General features: G+C 39.2%; 1 protein-coding gene across 2 annotated transcripts in view; it reads right to left on the bottom strand.

Moving 5' to 3' along the window:
* CDH20 (cadherin 20) overlaps window positions 1-16,946 on the bottom strand; it is a 123,799-nt gene that overhangs the window by 43,674 nt on the left and 63,179 nt on the right. For both annotated transcript variants that reach the window (XM_067290967.1, XM_013940702.2), the window contains exon 2: window positions 530-895. In XM_067290967.1, the coding sequence (XP_067147068.1) occupies window positions 530-772 (243 nt within the window). In that variant the 5' untranslated portion in view covers window positions 773-895. The remainder of the gene's footprint in view (window positions 1-529; window positions 896-16,946) is intronic.

Consider the following 16,946-nt stretch of genomic DNA (forward strand, 5'->3'; position numbering starts at 1 on the left):
AAACTGTGGTAAGTGAGAAGAAATTTTGACCCTTGAAATTTACAGAAAACAAAAATTGAAATGTCAGTTTTCAAAAGATACTGGTTATTTCATTTGATTGTGAACTTCAGCTTTCAGCCGACTTGATTACAGACAGAAGTATGATCACAAACTCTGCCTTTCTTTCCTAATCCTCATTTATCAATATAACCTTGTTTTGCCTTGACATTGTAGGAGTCCCTGGAAAGATCACTGCAGATTTTTTAACGCTATCCCAATTACAGCTGATGATTGTAACAGCAGATCTCTTTGAAACAGGAAAATATATTGACAGCCCCTTGAAACAGAAATTCTTCCCAACTCAAGGTGACACTGGTCAAAAGCTCTTGGGAGCCGAAGTGAAATTAACGTGGATAGATTCACTGCCAGAAAGAAGGTAGAGAAAAGGCACTTAGAGAAACTTCCTGTGTTTTGCCATGGTCTGTAGGTACACAGATGCATGCATTCTGCTGGACATCCCCCTCCTCTCCCCTCCTGCTGCGGTTCTTACCTTGCCGACGTACAGCGGGTCAGTCCCGGTGTATTCCTCCAGGACAAAAAACTGGTTCCATACCCAGCTCCTCTTCATACGCTGGTGCTGCTTGTCTGACAGGTGATCTTCTTCCCTTTCAGAAAGGGGCCCGGCACTCCCTGACAGTACACTTGTAGTAAGGTCCATCAGTCCCCAAAAATACAAGGACACACCAAGTCCAAGCAAGTTCTTTGCATTGCTCATTCTACCTGCAGTCCACATCCGTATACTAGGGCTGACTTAAAAGTCAAAACACAGTATCTTAGGTCCTTTGCAAAGAAAGAAGGTCCAGTGAGCACTCCTTTGAAATGTCCGATAAAGAGCCTGGCTTTGAGAATGAGTCTCCTGTAAAGTTAAAGGAAATTCATAATAGGAGTTCTGGTTTTTGTTTTTCTCAAGGTAAAAGAGTTTTTCCAACAAGTAAATATACTATAAACTATTTAATCATCTGTATAAAAAGACAATAACAGGATGCATATGACCTGGAACTAGGAATACTATTACTTTATAAGCTGCAGAATTGAAGCCTTAGATATAAGTACCATCAGGGTTTAGTCAATAAACAAGAGTTCTCTACTTTGCTAACTTAGCTGTAGAGTTGCTTTATGGTATTGATTGGCATGAGTTAAGTGCATATGTTTTAGAAATATTTATGACCAGAAGTCCTTAGAGAACATTTAAATAACAGTTCACCTTGGAAAGCTGTAATAACTGCCGAACACTTTTTGGCAAGTGGTTTTCTCTTTCTGTTTGGAAACCATGTTATTGTCATTACACATATGTGCGTGCACACAGGTCTACATAAATACAGATATCATTATTGCTATATTACAAACCTTAAATTTCATTTCTAGCAGCTGCAAGTTATTTATCTTTTTAATTATTCTTTCAGTCTCCCCCTGTTGCTTGAATTCAGGTTTCTCACTCTGCTGCCTCCTCTCTGAGGAGCTGATTGCTGCTACAGATGTGACATTTCTAGAATTTGAATGGCCAGTTAATCATTATATAAGCCACAAAAGGTTTCAGAATGTTGATGGTAACGTGCTATTGTGGGATATGTCCAAGCAAGTCAAGCTAACATATTTTTCCTCCACAAGCCTGAAAGACCTGTTTAGACAGAGGAATGCTGACCTCTATCAGAGGACACTTTCTCATCAGTCTAGGATCTTTTGTTGTCATGAAGTCAGATTAGCTGGTGACCTCACTCCAGGCTACGGATTGTAGCAACCTTTTCTTTCACCATCTTTCTAGGTTTAATGATGTGGTGCTGCACTCAAGTTGCTCTGTCAAAACACTCCATACATTCTCTGTGGGCCTGATATGTTCACTGTTCTTTTTGAGAACAGCAAAGGCACATTGGGCTCTGAGGTTTAAGCAAGGAGTACAAACTTCATTTTACTGCTGTTTTATGGGTCTTTAGGCTTACTTAATTGTTGTATCCTGTGGAAATAAAAATAAGCAGGAGATATCTCTCAAATATTCCTAACTGAAATCCTTCAAAGATTTCAAAATCATAAAAAATATTTTGCACAGTTGCATGGTAATGTTTTGAAGCGAGGACTGAGACAACGAAATGTTTTCAACAGTGAAGAAGAGAGTGTTTGAAAAATCCCCCAGCATCTAAGCTTGTATAACTGGAGGCTTGTGTACACTTAAAAATCTACCAAAACAGCAATTCAGAATTCAAATAAAAAGTTGGCTGAAATCTCAGAAAGGCAGCTTAAGTCTGGAATAAATGTCCACAAGGGGAGTAAACCCAAAATAACTATCTTAGACTCAGTTCTACACAAAATAATCTTTCCAAGTGTAAAGTCTAAGAAGAATATGATTCCACAGTGCTATTAGTCTATATAGTGGTGAAGTGTAGCAAACAAGTAACAGGCCTGAAAAGTTTACAACCTAAGGCTCAATAGGTACAACAAAGAAAGGACAAACTGTAAGCACAGAACACTGTAAATCTTTTCTAACCAGAGCAATCTGCAGAATCGCTAGCTGTTTAGACATTGACAACTTAATGTGCTTGGCTTCATTGTCTGAAAAGCCAAAGACAGGGATTCATCTCAGCAGTACAAGACCGAAAGGACCACAATAATCTCTGTGTATCTGTCACTCAGTGAAGAAGCTGGTAGCTCTGTGTGAGAGGCACACAGCTTCCAGGTTTAGCTTGTTCAGCACGGCTCAGCTTGCAGGATGCCTGAAGAGTTCAACAGCAGTGTGCAGAGTGCTTGCCTGTCTCTGCCCTGAAGAGTCTTTAGTTCCCAACCCCCAATACACATTTATGCTTGGGAAAGGTAGATGAAGTCTACTTCACATCATAGGTACATCTGCCTAGCTCCTGGCGCATTGTCAATAGCAAGTTTTTCTCAGCAAAGTTAGGGGGACATTATTCACAACCAACATTTTGCTGGCAAGTACAGGTGGAGAAGGGCACCCCACCACCCATCTCCGTGGTTTGTTGGAACCTGTCACCATCTCTGCCACGCAACACAGAAAACCTGGAGGCAGTCAGCACCAAGGTCCCGTCTGAAGTTTTTACTTTAAGAAATTCCATTGACTATATAAAGTTACATTTTTGTCCATATGAAAAAGAAGTGCCACAACATGATGAACTGATTCCTGTGGCAATGAGCATCGTGTTTGCAGGTGAACTCCCAAACCATGGATTCAAAACTAACGGTGCTGGTTGCCTCCTTCAATTAAATTCAGCCAACAAGGGTGAATTGCTCTCAGCCAAAGTAGTACCAAAGTATGGTTAAATAGACTTGCAGAATTAGCATTGTGCTTGTAATAAGGAAATAGCAAGAGGAATCTGATCATCACGATCCTTTTCCTATGCATGTGTCATTATATCAGCAGAAAGCAATGAAAGTAGAAGTGAAATAAAGGTCGAAAGTAGGGGCATATATGCTTCAGGCTCTCTCTGATAATAGCCTTTGTCATTTGAATGTCACTCTGCGTCATACTGCAGTTCCCTGAGGAACCTTTCTTGAACACAGAGTGTACAACAACAGAAACATTCTTAAGAGCATTTCCTTTCCTCAGTGAAATCTCTTTTTAGAGTAGTGACTCTGCAACCATCAGGAAACTTGCCATTAAGTAAAGTCTTACTCCTTCCCTGAGTAACAGTAATATGTTTCTCCATTTAGTGTCAGCCAACAGTGATAGGGTCATATATTTTTGTAGGCACAGAAGAAAGCACTACTGCTGAGGAGGTACAGATTTTTTTATGCTAATACCAGAGTTTCTGGTGTCTCATGCCTTTCCAAAACTGTAAGCAAGCAGGCTCAAAATTGTCACGTTTTGCTTCTTGCTTACAGGCAGCTTATTACTACTAATATCAGTGTTTAATCAAGAATGGTTCCACCATCTCTGAGGCTGAAGGAGAATAGGAATTCTTTTTTTTTTTCCTGTCTCTGGTCCTGAAGCTGTTATTAAAAGAACTGAAAGAGCCCTGCTATCTTCTGGCCTGTGGTTCATCTGTCTGGAGCTTCTTTCCCTCTGGTTCACCAACCTCAGGTGGGTATTACCAGCCTCTGGAGCTGCAAGGGGGGCTATTTGTAAAGCAAGGTATTGCTCAGCAGTGTAAAAGTCAATCATGTACGCGTAGGGTTTGAATTGTGTGGTAGCACAAGTGACAGCTAAGGTACAGTTAGGGTCATGGCTGAATAGGTCTTTCAGAAGACTTGTGCAGATGGCTACTTCGCCAGTGGAGTGTGATGGATGAGTATGAGGTCATTTGGACTGGGGACATAACATTTGGCTAGAATGATAGCTGTATGCTTTGAGTATGCTAGCTCCGTGGGATCTCTAGCCTTAAGTGGACCTTAGTGCTTTTTGCCATAGATGGATGATGCAGACTTTAAGGCAGAGTCTGTCCTCCTGCCTCAGTGTGGGTAGTTCCTTGCAGGGAGATCAGGGAGACAAGTCATAGAGGAAGGCACTTGTTGGCATGACTGAGTGAGGCAGAACTGAACCTTTGATGTTCTCTTAATGCAAGTTGTTTCTTCAGTCTCTGCAAAGCAAGTTCTTAAGAGCCTCGGACATCTGCAGAGATGGAATTGATGAGCATCTGCTTGTCATATGAAATACATTATAGAAAATTGTGTTTCATGGCTCAGCATGGGGATGCACAAAGGATTTGAAAGCAGTAAAGGGAGAGAAAACTTGTTTTCCTTGCTCACACAAATAACCAGTTAACCCCAAGACGACTGTTTGCGTGACCACAATGAGTGGGATTTTTGCAGAGGGTGTTCTATTTCTCAAGAACAATTTAAACGTATGTTTCAAAACCCAGTTTGTTACCCACAGTTGACTACCCCATTGTAATAGGTTTAGCTGCATCTGTGCAGTTTAGATCTCTGACCCAAAATGAACTCTTTTTTTTTTGCCCCAGCTTTTGTGATGAATATTTGATTACCAGTTCAGTTGTTTAAGATACTTTCTTTTCCTACTCTTGCCTTGCAGACTTTGCTGAAAACCCTTTTTCTTCTTGTCACTCAGCAGTTACAAATACAGCTTTTGACTTCATGAAGACCTGTGAAAATCTCATTGAACTCACTGCAACTGGTGGTCTATACACAACACAAAGGAACTTTCCAATTGTTCTACACAAAAGAGTCACAATAATGCACTTTCCAGCATTTCAAATACAATTTGGTCTTTTATTCCATATTTTGAAATTAAAATAGGCATATAAATGTAAGCTAATGTTAATGCTCCATTTTTAAAGACCCACCCCCCAACCCTGCATTTGTACTATAATTAAACTTTTCTTAATTGAATAGCTAATTCTGGGCAAAAGATGAAAAGGAAAAAGAAATATCTGCCAGAACCAACTTCTAGCATTTCTTACATGTGACCCATTTATCATGTTAATTCTGAAAAGCACATCACTTCCAAAGAAAATATAAAAATATTAATAGTTTGGATGACCATATAGGCATCCATAGTGTTCTACTGGGATTGAAATGTATTGCACTAAATACATATCAACATGAACACCAAGGATTTTATAGTCAAAAAGCTCAAACTTGAAAAGGTTTATACACATGCTTATTGCATTTTTCATGTTGCACTGCAGATGATGAGGTTGTCCCTCTGAAAGTCACTGCACTATTTGCATTTATAAAATTAATCGTATGCTTAAAACTTTTAGGCCTGGTCTTTCCAACAGATCATGCTATAGGGATCCCAGCACTCATGTGGAATGCTACAGACTTTATTGGCTTCCATGAAGGCACATCAGCTGACCTGAGGTTATTCATTTGAAGGAGACATATCACACTGAAAAAGCAGGGCAATCAGTTTTAAACTCTCTTCTCCACTGTTTCCATATGTAAATACACAAACACACGTGACATTTTAAGTATATTTTTAATGTATGTATATAAATGTTTCTCAGCAGCATATACACTGCACTAAGAATCTGTTAATGGAAAAAGATTTCTGTGTTTAATGACATCTTTTAAAGAGTTTCCCCCACTATTTTGCTGAAAGAAACCAAACAACTCAGTAACGAACACAGTGGGAAGAAATTAAAGTTGAGTGAGAAGAATTTCCAAGTAAGCTGTTTACTTTGTTCCCTGAATTTTTTGTGATATTTTAAACCAAAGCTGGGGGTGTAACTACTGCTTGTTCCTTTCCTCCCCCAATTAAATGGATTATGCTTTTCTATTTTCATAAAGTACTTCTTAGGCTTCATGCACCCTCAGCTGTTCACAGCTCTGTTGTAAAATGCCTTTGCAACAACCCCACAGGAGCACCAGCCAGTATAAACTCTAGGCTGTATTCTGCACTAGGCAGACCACCTGCAAAAGGTGCCTAACATCAGCCTCCAAGCTCATTCTTCTCCACTGTGCCAGGATCTACAATCTCCTGGGCAATTTATGTAAGCTGAGTCTCAGTTTAGAGCTCATAATGTTTGCAGTACCTAAGTTAGGTACCTTTAAGTAGGCCATCTGATTATGGTCCTAAATGACTCTGTACTGCTTCCGGAACTGTATATGTTCTCTCTCTGGCCCAGGCTAGTCCTACTGTTGCAGGTTATTATTACCTGTTATTACAGTTACGGGACAAGTTTAAATTAAAAACAATAATCTGGAGGCATTTGTTACTGTTCTTGAAAATAGACTGGGCCTGAACATGTATTTTTATTTTTACTTTTTTTTTTATTGAGATCTTCATAAATACAATGAAACTTGACAACACACCATATGGTGCATAAACATTAACTCACGATACAATCCATTGTCATAAAATTACATCCACAGACCAGTCAACAATCTCTCCTGGGACACACCACTGAACTCATTTTACTCGAGATCTGAAGTCCTTCAAAGCTATGGAGTGCTTGCAGAGCAAAAAGTCCCAGAGAATGACAGAGAGAGTCCCATTGTATAAATCCCAACACAGCAGTTATAGGTCCATAAACAGATCAAAAAGAACGAAACATACGTACAATCACAAAGTAAACATTTCCAGATATAATGATGCTGATAACTTACATCAGCAGAGGATCTGATCTCCAGCTTTTACTCAGTATGAGGTAATGTAAGTACGATAGTAAAAAAGCAGGAGAAAAGGAAGAGAGGGTTTCAAAAGCTCCATGATGGTCTAACCAACTCTACTGATGTCAGCCTCAATAGGAACTAAGTTAGGCATTGCAAATACACTGGAAAATCCAAATAAATGCAAAATTAAACAACTCCTATGCAATCAAGGATGTGCAAAACTATGTAACACATATGAAAATCTTACTAATTAAAGTTTCATTATGAGGGAAAAAATCCTTTTAGTTTCCACAGTCTGGACTACTTTTGCTACCCTGTCAAGAGAAACCTGCACAAATGACTCTAAATTGCTTATGTAAACTTTGCCAACCTCTCAAGCAGGCATCCTTTTTTTTTTTTTAAACACAGCCTCCTCCCCCCAAAAATGTGACTTTTCATTCTTGTCTTGCAGCTGAAACAGGAGCCTTAGCTCAGCTCAGGCTTCCAAGCAATATAGGCAAAACTATAGTTTCCTGTCAAAGAATGAGAGGTCTGGGTGGGAAGGGTGGAATTTCCTATGCTATCAAAAAAGAAGGAACAGGATGAGTCAGGTGTGGGGTGAAGAGCTGGTGCCTTTTAGAGAGCCAGGGTTTCTGTGAAGGGAATGAGAAAGCGAGAAGGTAATGCTGGGTGAATCTGCCCTCTCTTGGTAAAAACTGCAGTGCCCACCTGAATTTGATAAGCCGAGAGGGCAGCAGGGATTTAGCCCAGGGATATAGCCTGGTACCCTAGGAAGTGAAGTGCTTCTGCCCAGAACAGAACCTACTCACAACAGTTATATCTGCCTTTGGGAAAAATTTACTACCTCCATTCCCTCTTTTTTTCTCATTTGCTTCCTTCTGCCCATGTCCTTCCTACCTTCCAGGTCCTGAGCAGATGTCTTGCCTGATCTGCCATTCACTAGTAATGGGATAAAACCAGACCCTGTTGCACAACTGGAATGCATTTTGAACCTGAGCTGTCCCAGACTGTGATGCATGGTGGCTATGGCAAAAAATCATATTCTTTAGCTGCTAACAATTGCATTTTGGTTGTGGTAGTCCTGAGAATATGACAGATTTCCACCCAGCAAACTAAAATGGACTATTTCTTGTCCCACTGCTGCTGAATGGATGACCAAGCTCAATATTACCCCCTAAGTGACAAAGATAGAAACAGTGCTACCCTTACAGAATAGCTTATCTGGAGACAAGTAGGAGAAGCAGCTGCCTGGCTAGAGCAGATAGAGGTATTTCAGGTAATATTTCTTTCTATATATGAAGATCAAAAGGAACCATAGGTAAGGGCCTATGTAATGTCATTGGTGAAGAAAACCTTCTAGTTTCATTATGAATGTGTTCCTGGTTACCTTAGTATTTCATTATTATTTCATACAGTGTTTTGACCTGTTAAAAATGGACTCCTCCAAAAATCCAAACTCAAAAGTAGCTGGTGAAGACCAAGAAGAGAATGAGTAATTTCTTTTTCCAGCTAGAAAACAATATTTAGCCATCTATCGAAGTAAAAGCACACAGCCACTGGTACATTTTTTTAACTTAAAATTGTCTCTGTATTCATAGGGAAATGATGGTCTCTAAGCCTCAAGATAGCTGCAGGTGCTGCAAGAGCTGAAAGACTTTCCTCTATTCTTGGATCTGACACTGATGCAGTGTCCAACACGGACATCTGTATCTTGTCTTGACCTCACTGTTTGCCTTACCAGAGCATGAAGACACGTTATTACCCAGCAGGATGAACATTTTCAAGCCAGCTTCAAGCTGCTGTCTATGAAATCAAGCCAGTGAAAGAAATGGAAGTCTTACAGCTTGTACCAGTATCTGAACTGCTATCTACCTTGTTCTTATCATCCAGCTTCAAAGTGCTTCTAGGAATAGGGTGCTTGGCCTTCACAGGACCATTTCAAGTTAAGAGAACAAAGCAATAAGGAATAAAGACATGCTGACCTCATTTGTCCTAGAACTGTCCTAATATGGCCAGAATAATGTTCCTAAAGCCTGAAAAACAACCTCAGATGTTTTGCATGCCAACCTCTAGATTTTGGTCTTCAAACCCAATTGTTGCAGTCTCCACAGGGAGTGTATGTGAGGTATTACCTAATTGGCGTCTATAAATGTGACATGCACTAATAAAGCTCTAAAGGAGAGGATTCCATTATCTATTTTCCTCCTTCTTCATACTCCACTGCTGGGACAAGTTCCCAGCTCCCAGTGCACTCCCCATTTCAGAAGATCTCCATCTGTCTTAGTATTGACTATGCAGTGTAGCATTAGTAACTTTTATAGAACAGAGGTATTAAATAAAAAGAGGTATTATAAAATTCCCAACCTTGTATTATCTGCTATGAGCTAACTGGTTGCTGTCCTTTTTCCCAGAGGAGGATCTTTTGCCAGTTTTAGTCTGGTTTCCCAAGGAAATGAGCTTATGCAATCATATCATCTGTCATACCATTAATATTTTTGAATGACTGTCTAATTTCAAAAAAATTGTGAAAGGCAGATGTAGATCCCAAGGACTATTACATTTCTATCTGTTCCCTGGAAATTTTCAGGTACAGTAGGGAAGAGAGATCCAAATTTATGTCCCCACTGAGGAAAGGATGACTATCTCTGTATACAATCACTTTTGCCAAGTGATCATCCTTCATGCAGTTCCAGATTAGTAACTGATCTGAGGTGGAAGAAGCTGGTATCTCAGCTGGAGAAGCTGGAAGGAGCTGGGATTATTTTGTGCATGTAGGAAGAGTTTCAGGGCAAAGACACAAACCCCCAAGAAACCAGGCTTTGTAGCTCTACTGCTCTTGGCCTGTTTGTTAATAGCTTTAGAAGAAAATTTAATTTGTATATAAATTAAGATAACAGTCCTGATTGTCCTGAAACACTGAAGCCTTGGATTGTATGCCTTGCCTTCTGGAATCTAAGGCCTAGGCCTACACACTTGAATTTCAGTTTCCAGGGACTGGCTCCAGCTGAAAGCTGTTTAAGTGGTCCAGCGATGCACAAACTGCAAACTCTGAGTATAGATCTGAGAGTGGCATGTGTCTTCCACTCACTGTTCTCTACTGATGGTCACTAGCACTTCAGCTGGGGTCTCTTTAATACCTAAGCATACCTCCTCACTTCCATAAATAGGGAGACATCAGCCACTGAATGAAGAATTAATGATCTTGACCACAGCACATAAACATGGGAGACCCTACTGACAGCAACTGCATGGGGCATCAGGGCCCATCCCCTGCTACTATGAGTAGTCACTTCCTGTAATTCCTTGAATAGTTTCAAGATCCTTTCCTAATTGTCAAGATTTCAGATACAGAATTGAAAATATGTAGCCAAAAGAGAACCAAGAAAATGCAGAAAATGCAGGAGGGCTTAAAGAAAAGCAAAACTAAAATACATTGAAGAAATATCTTCAAGAAATTCAGAAATGAAATTGCAGTTTTTCTGTTAGCCCATCTGTGTGTACTTTGCAGCAAAAACAGTCTTCTTTTATTCCTGCTAAATATATTGTTTCCTACTGTAAATTTGTATTTTTATTAGCAATGCATAAGTACTGTACCTTTTGAAGACATCAGAATTGCCCTACCAAGCCAGATCTTTGCTCCTAATGTTATGATTTTTGCCTTTAGAAATTGCCAGTAATTGGTACTTCTAAATAGTTAAACTCTCTCTCAGTATGCTTTGGAGGTGATAGTTCACAAGTGAAGGAAATTCTGACAAAAGAAACTTGGCATTGGAATAGCTGTGATTAATAGTAGCAAAGAGGATTATACCCAGAAGCTGGGAAGATAGTACCTCCCAAGCAGAAATGGAGTGGGCTTCTGGCCTGACACAAGTGGAAGCCTAATTAGAGGGGGTGTTAGGAAAGGAGAAAAAGTGCTATTTTTCTGAGATACTGAGTAATGGGTTGCTGGGAAAATGTATGAGACTTGAAAGATAAGCTCATGCAAACTTAAATAATTTGCCTGAAAGGAAACTCAAGGAAACTTTGCTTCCAGGTAAAGCTGAAACATCCAGTCTTGATGTCATTTTGTTTCTTTCTCTTTGTGGGAGAAATCTGTCTAATCATATTTTGTGTTTGAAGTTGCAGTGCTGGGAAGGAGGAGAAGTGGAAAATAAAGAACAATGGCAGTAAGAACCAGTGCTCAATGCTGAGGTCAACATTACGATGCTGTTTGACACATCATCTTCAGTTAATAATAATGAAAAAGAAGACAGTACTAATAGTGTTGCGAGATGATGGAAATGGTGAGAGTAATTCCCTGCTGACCCTTGTGATCAGTTTATTTACTGAAGCATGAGTTTTGATTTCTTCCTTCTGACTGAAAAATCATTCTGTCTTTTTAAAAAATCTAACAGTATATAAATATCACCTTCGATTTCTTCCAGATTTCCCAGCCATTTACTCCATCTTTCCTTTTTAAATTTGAGGGCAGTGTGAAGAAAAAGGATAGATCCATTTTTACTCTATCAGTTCAGTTCGATCTCAGCTGAAAGTCTGATCTAGTGCCCAGTGAAAATCAATGGTATGTTTTAGATATTATGTTCCATCTTTTTTTCAAACTGCCTATCCTATATTTTGCAATCTCTTGCCAAATCAATCAGACCAGATAGAATTTACCCTTGGGTACTTTAGAAACCAGCTAAAGCAATAGCCAAAACATTAGTGATATCTTCAAGAGCTAATAGAAGATGCATGAGTTCCTTAGAGGACTGGAGGAGGAAAAACATTTTACCTTTACTTAAAGGGAGGGAGGAAGAGGATCCAGTGAATTATAGAGCCATCAGCCTAACTTCAATACTTGGAAAGTTACTGGAACAAACAACCAATTTGTCAGCATCTAGAGGATAATGAGGTGCTAAGAAATAGCCAACATGGATTTGTAAAGAACAAATCACATCCAGCCAGCTTGATTTTCCTTTCTTTGGTAGGATAGCTGGCCTAATGGACACAAGACGAAAAAAATGCAAAACATCTTGACTTTCATAAGTTGTTTCACAAAGTTCCACAAGTCATTCTCAAAGGCAAGATGGCCCAGATAAAAAGACAGTAAGATAGGCTGGAAGTCAACTCAAAGAATGGTTATCAATAGCTCACTGTCAAACAGGGAGACCACATTAAGTGACATTCTGCAGGGTTTTGCTTTGTGCCCAGTACTATTCAATATTTTCACTCACAGCTTAGATGATGCAATACAGTTATAAAATGTGAGGACAACATCAGACTGGGAGATATTGTAAGCACTTGGGAAGATGGGGTTAGAATTCAAAATGATCTTGATAAATTGGAGAAATGGTAGGAAATCAATACAAGAAAATTCAATAAGAACAAGTGAAAAGCACAAGCCTTAGAATGGCAAAATCAAATGCCCACATATACAGGAGGAAAATGCCATTTGGGGCTGTATCAACAGGATGGTGTGCATGGCACATATGTGAAACACTTCTACCGACTGGTGTCCTCAGCTCAGAAAGGCAGTGCAGCACAACTTAAAGAAGATGTGGGCAAACTCCCAAACTGCTATCAGGAAGGCAGCAACAAATTTGAACAGGGGTCTGGAAAAACACAACTCTTGAAAAACATTTTAAAAATTGTATTTGCTGAGTCTAGAAAAAGAAGATTTGGAGGAAGACATAAAAGCAGACTTTAAAAAAGTGCAATATACACTAACAGGTGTAATAAGAATGATGATCTACTTTTTTTCTTAGTTCCCAGGGACTGGTGAAGAAGCAATAAGCCTAATCTGAAGCAAGAGGAATTCAGCTTACAAGAAATCAAACCTCTAAGTATAAGGTGGTTAAGTATTGGAACAGATGGGTGATAGAAACTGTGGAATCTCCACTTTTATAGCTCAATAGAAAAAGCTAGAGAGTAATCTATCAGGAATTGTTTAGGTGACCTTTGATCTTGCCTCAGTAGGAACAAAACACAAGAACAATTTAGAGAAGTCCTACATTTCTAAGACCCTCAAATACATACAAAATCACATCTAACAATGTAAAACAAAAAGTTTTAGTGCTCATTTAGTCTAGTCTTCTCTATCTTTTCTTTGGGTCTTTCCACCCACTCCTGTCTTCTCCTATTAGGTTGAATCCACAGGTGGTGGATCCACAGGCCTCTACTATGTAAGTACTCAGATAAAAAATTGATATTAGCAGGAGGAAGACAGAAACCTCACCAGATGTGGTTAATATTTGTAAGTATATGTGAAGATACCAAATGAACCCTAGGATGATCATTGCTTCTCATAACTAGGGAAAAAAAAAAAAGGAAAAAACCCTCATGCTTTACTTAACTATCATAACAAATTGGTCTTTCTAGGACAAGAAATGAACAAAAGGTGCTTGACTGATTGCTGTACATTGGGGCTAACTGGGAATAGTGCACTCATTACAGCTGGTTCTGATTGCCCCCACAAATCCCCACTTTTATAATAGCAATAATTTCACAACAGGTAAATTGGGTCCAGAGCCTTCTATGCTTAAATGGCATTCTTTAAGATTATCCCTTCATCTAGGAGGTTGTATCTTGATCCTAGTGCAACAGTTTTTGCAGTGCAGACTACACAGTAATTTGTCTAGCCACACTAAAATGTCACCTTACTCCATAAAATGACCATCTTTTCTGAAAGAATGTTGTGTTGATTCAGAAAAGGCTTCTGTTTCTGTATTTGTTAATTGACACTTTACTAAAGCCTAAGTTAAAAAAAATACTTCCTTACTGTGAGGGTGGTTGAACACTAGACCAGGTTGCCCAGAGAGGTTGTGGAGTCTCCAACCTTGGAGATACTGAAAACCCGACTGGACACGGTCTTTGGCAACCTGCTCTAGTTGACCCTGCTTGAGCAGGGTCGTTGGACTAGATGATCTCCAGAGGTCCATTCCAACCCAAACGATTCTGTGATTACCTTTCAGATTCCTATATGAGCAGATAAGGACTGCTCCCCCAACTTTCACATTGATTCCTGCCTCGGAAAACATATGCATGCTCTATGTATCCAAGTGAAAACAATTAAATGACCCTTCCTATTAAGCACAACCTGTTTTCAATAAGACAGACAAAGTTTGAGCCCAGGTGACTTAATCATATCTTTCTTTACAATATCATGAGGCACAGTATGGAATTCTTCTTTTCATTAGTTAGTCAAGTTATAAGAGAGCCAGGCTATTTCTGCTCTTTAAAAATTTATTGGAACTTACTGTAATAGTAAAAGTGTTCATTATCATTCCTATAAACTCACATTTCTGTTTATCTAAATCCACTTACAGCTTGCACTGATTCTCTTTACTATTTTGTCCTGTGCAGTCTTATAGCAATGCTCTACATTATTGCATTTGATCTTGGATGTGCCATGTTTCAATGCCAAGTGAAGTGTTTCTATGTGCTTCAGACCAAATTTTCTCAAAAAGTCTCTGGCCTACTCTTTAGGTTTGTACAGATTTTGCACAGGGCAAATCTTACTTGCTTTGCTCATTTGCACATTCCAATCAACTTCAGTAAGAATATTCAGGTGAATAGACCCATGAAGATATGACCTGCAATTTTGCAGAGGCACATAAAAGAATTACAACACTATACACTATATACTTTGTAGGCGCAAATGTAGCTTTGGCATTCAGATGACAGAGTTAAATGCCTATATTATATCATTTGTGCCCATTAACCTATTAATTGCCTCATTAGCAACAAAGAAGAACTGCAGGCAGAAAATAGATCCAAAGAAACTAAAAATGTATTCAGATACTATTTATATTACTTTGACATTCTTTGGGACGGAAGTGCAATATAAACTCATAGTACTACCTGTCAAAAATCTTTCACCAGCTCTTCTCCAGCCACCAGAATATCTTTCCTTCTAGAAATATTTTTCCTGCCAATCACAGGATAATAAGCAAAATACAGCTTAAATGAAATTTTCCATTTTTTTAATGTCAGAATGATCTCCACGTCCATAATATATGGGGTTTAGGTTTCTTAATCAATATTCCACTCACTTGAAATATAGTAGTATAATATAATATAATAATATAATATAATGTGATATAATACAATATAATATGATACATATGGAAAGTATGGAGTCCATTTTGTCTGGAAGATACAATATGTATGAATATACATCATTTGATAACAATGGGAAAATCCAAAAGACGTAGCTCACGTCCATAAATACTTGGGTAGCTCTAATTCAGGTTGAATGTAAGCCACCTATAAGTCAAAAGTATGAGATGCAGTGAGGAAATGATCAGGTTTGATTAAAGACAGTTGCTGCTAATTTGTAGATGAGTATTGAAGGTAAAGTAATAAACCAGTGAATGTGATTGACTCAGGAAGCCCCAGTGAGTATTGCATTTTCAGGAGGATTTAAATAGGGAAGTGGTATTTTGCTAAACTAATATAGGAAGTCTTGCAGACATAAGGAGTGACATGGAGACGTGGTGGACTGGGCTGTCCTCATTCTGCACAAAGAGAGGCTCAAGCATTGAGAAGCCAAGGCTAGAACAAGGCTTTTAGCTTATCCTGTGTTTAACTAGCGGGCAGAGATCTGGGAGCCCAACTTTCTGAGAGGTGCCTACAACAGGCCATGAGCAATCAGTGGGTGCCCGGGTCACCCTGTTCTCCAACCATTTTGAAATGGAGATGAGAGTCCCTTGAAGCCTCCTGCTCCAAGCTGCCCTTGGCAAAGGTTGGCACCCTGAGGAGTTCATACACATAAATTTACATGGAGGAAAGTCTTCCTCACCAGCAGCCGTCCCAGGAGCTGCAGGCCTTCACCGCAGGTCCCTAGCAGCCAGCCCCTGGCAGGGCTCACAGCCCCCTGCGAAACAGCTGCCCCACAATGTGGGGAATGCAGCTGGCAGGACCCACACTGAGCAGGCAGGGTAAAATAACCCTTGTTTGTTGTCCTGCATGACGCCGATCGCCAACCTAGGGCATCAAAGGAGGAGGGAGGCTTGTGAGAACTTCCTCATGTGCAGGAGCTGGCCTGCTCCCCTTGTGAAGGCTTTTAATAGACCTGTCTCTGCAGCTTTTGTTAAAAAACATATGAGTTTTCCTTTAATGATAATCCACGCACACCATTAATTTCAGCAGGTGGACACTGTAGCAGTAGTTCCTAATTCATTTTGCTACAAAGAACTGAATAAGCTAGAAATATGTGAACAGCAAATTGGAAAGAAATATGTCAAGGACAATAAAACTTTTGATTTCTGGTTCAACATTCATTCAGTATTTCAAGAATAGCTGTAGTGTCTGTTCAATGCTATTAATTAGCGTAACTGAGCTTCGTTCACTGGAACTCTTCTTTCTCTTCAAAGAAACACATATTTTGTTATATATCTCCCATTTTGTTTTCCCACAAGGCACATTTCAAAACAACGTGCTGTTTCTGATGCAATACCATATCAATTTGATTATACTGTACATAATAAGATATGCCCTAAGATAAAGCACTGCATATTTGCTTAGAAGGACACCTTTGATGTTATGTGAACTAAAGAAATCTTTAAATTCTACAGAAATGAAAGAGAAATTCTATGTCATTGTAATCAAACTCGATCCATTGTAGAAGTCAGTGCTCCATACAAGTGCCTTTCTAATCTACTTCCAAATACAAGCATCCAACCAGACAGTCAGGACACCTGGATTAGTTCTTTGAACAGGAATTTTCTGAAAGCACAAATAGAAACATATGTGCCTAATGCCTATTTTACAAATCAACTTTTCAGTTTGAAGAGTTTACAACTTGTTTAAGAATTACATGTCCATGTCATTGTCACTCCTAAGTAATGCAAAGTTTAAAATTAGAGCTACAGTGAACAGACTTTCAAGAGCAAATAATGGAATAATTC

Source organism: Apteryx mantelli, chromosome 2 (assembly GCF_036417845.1).
Source record: "Apteryx mantelli isolate bAptMan1 chromosome 2, bAptMan1.hap1, whole genome shotgun sequence".
In the NCBI taxonomy this organism is placed as follows: Eukaryota; Metazoa; Chordata; class Aves; order Apterygiformes; family Apterygidae; genus Apteryx; species Apteryx mantelli.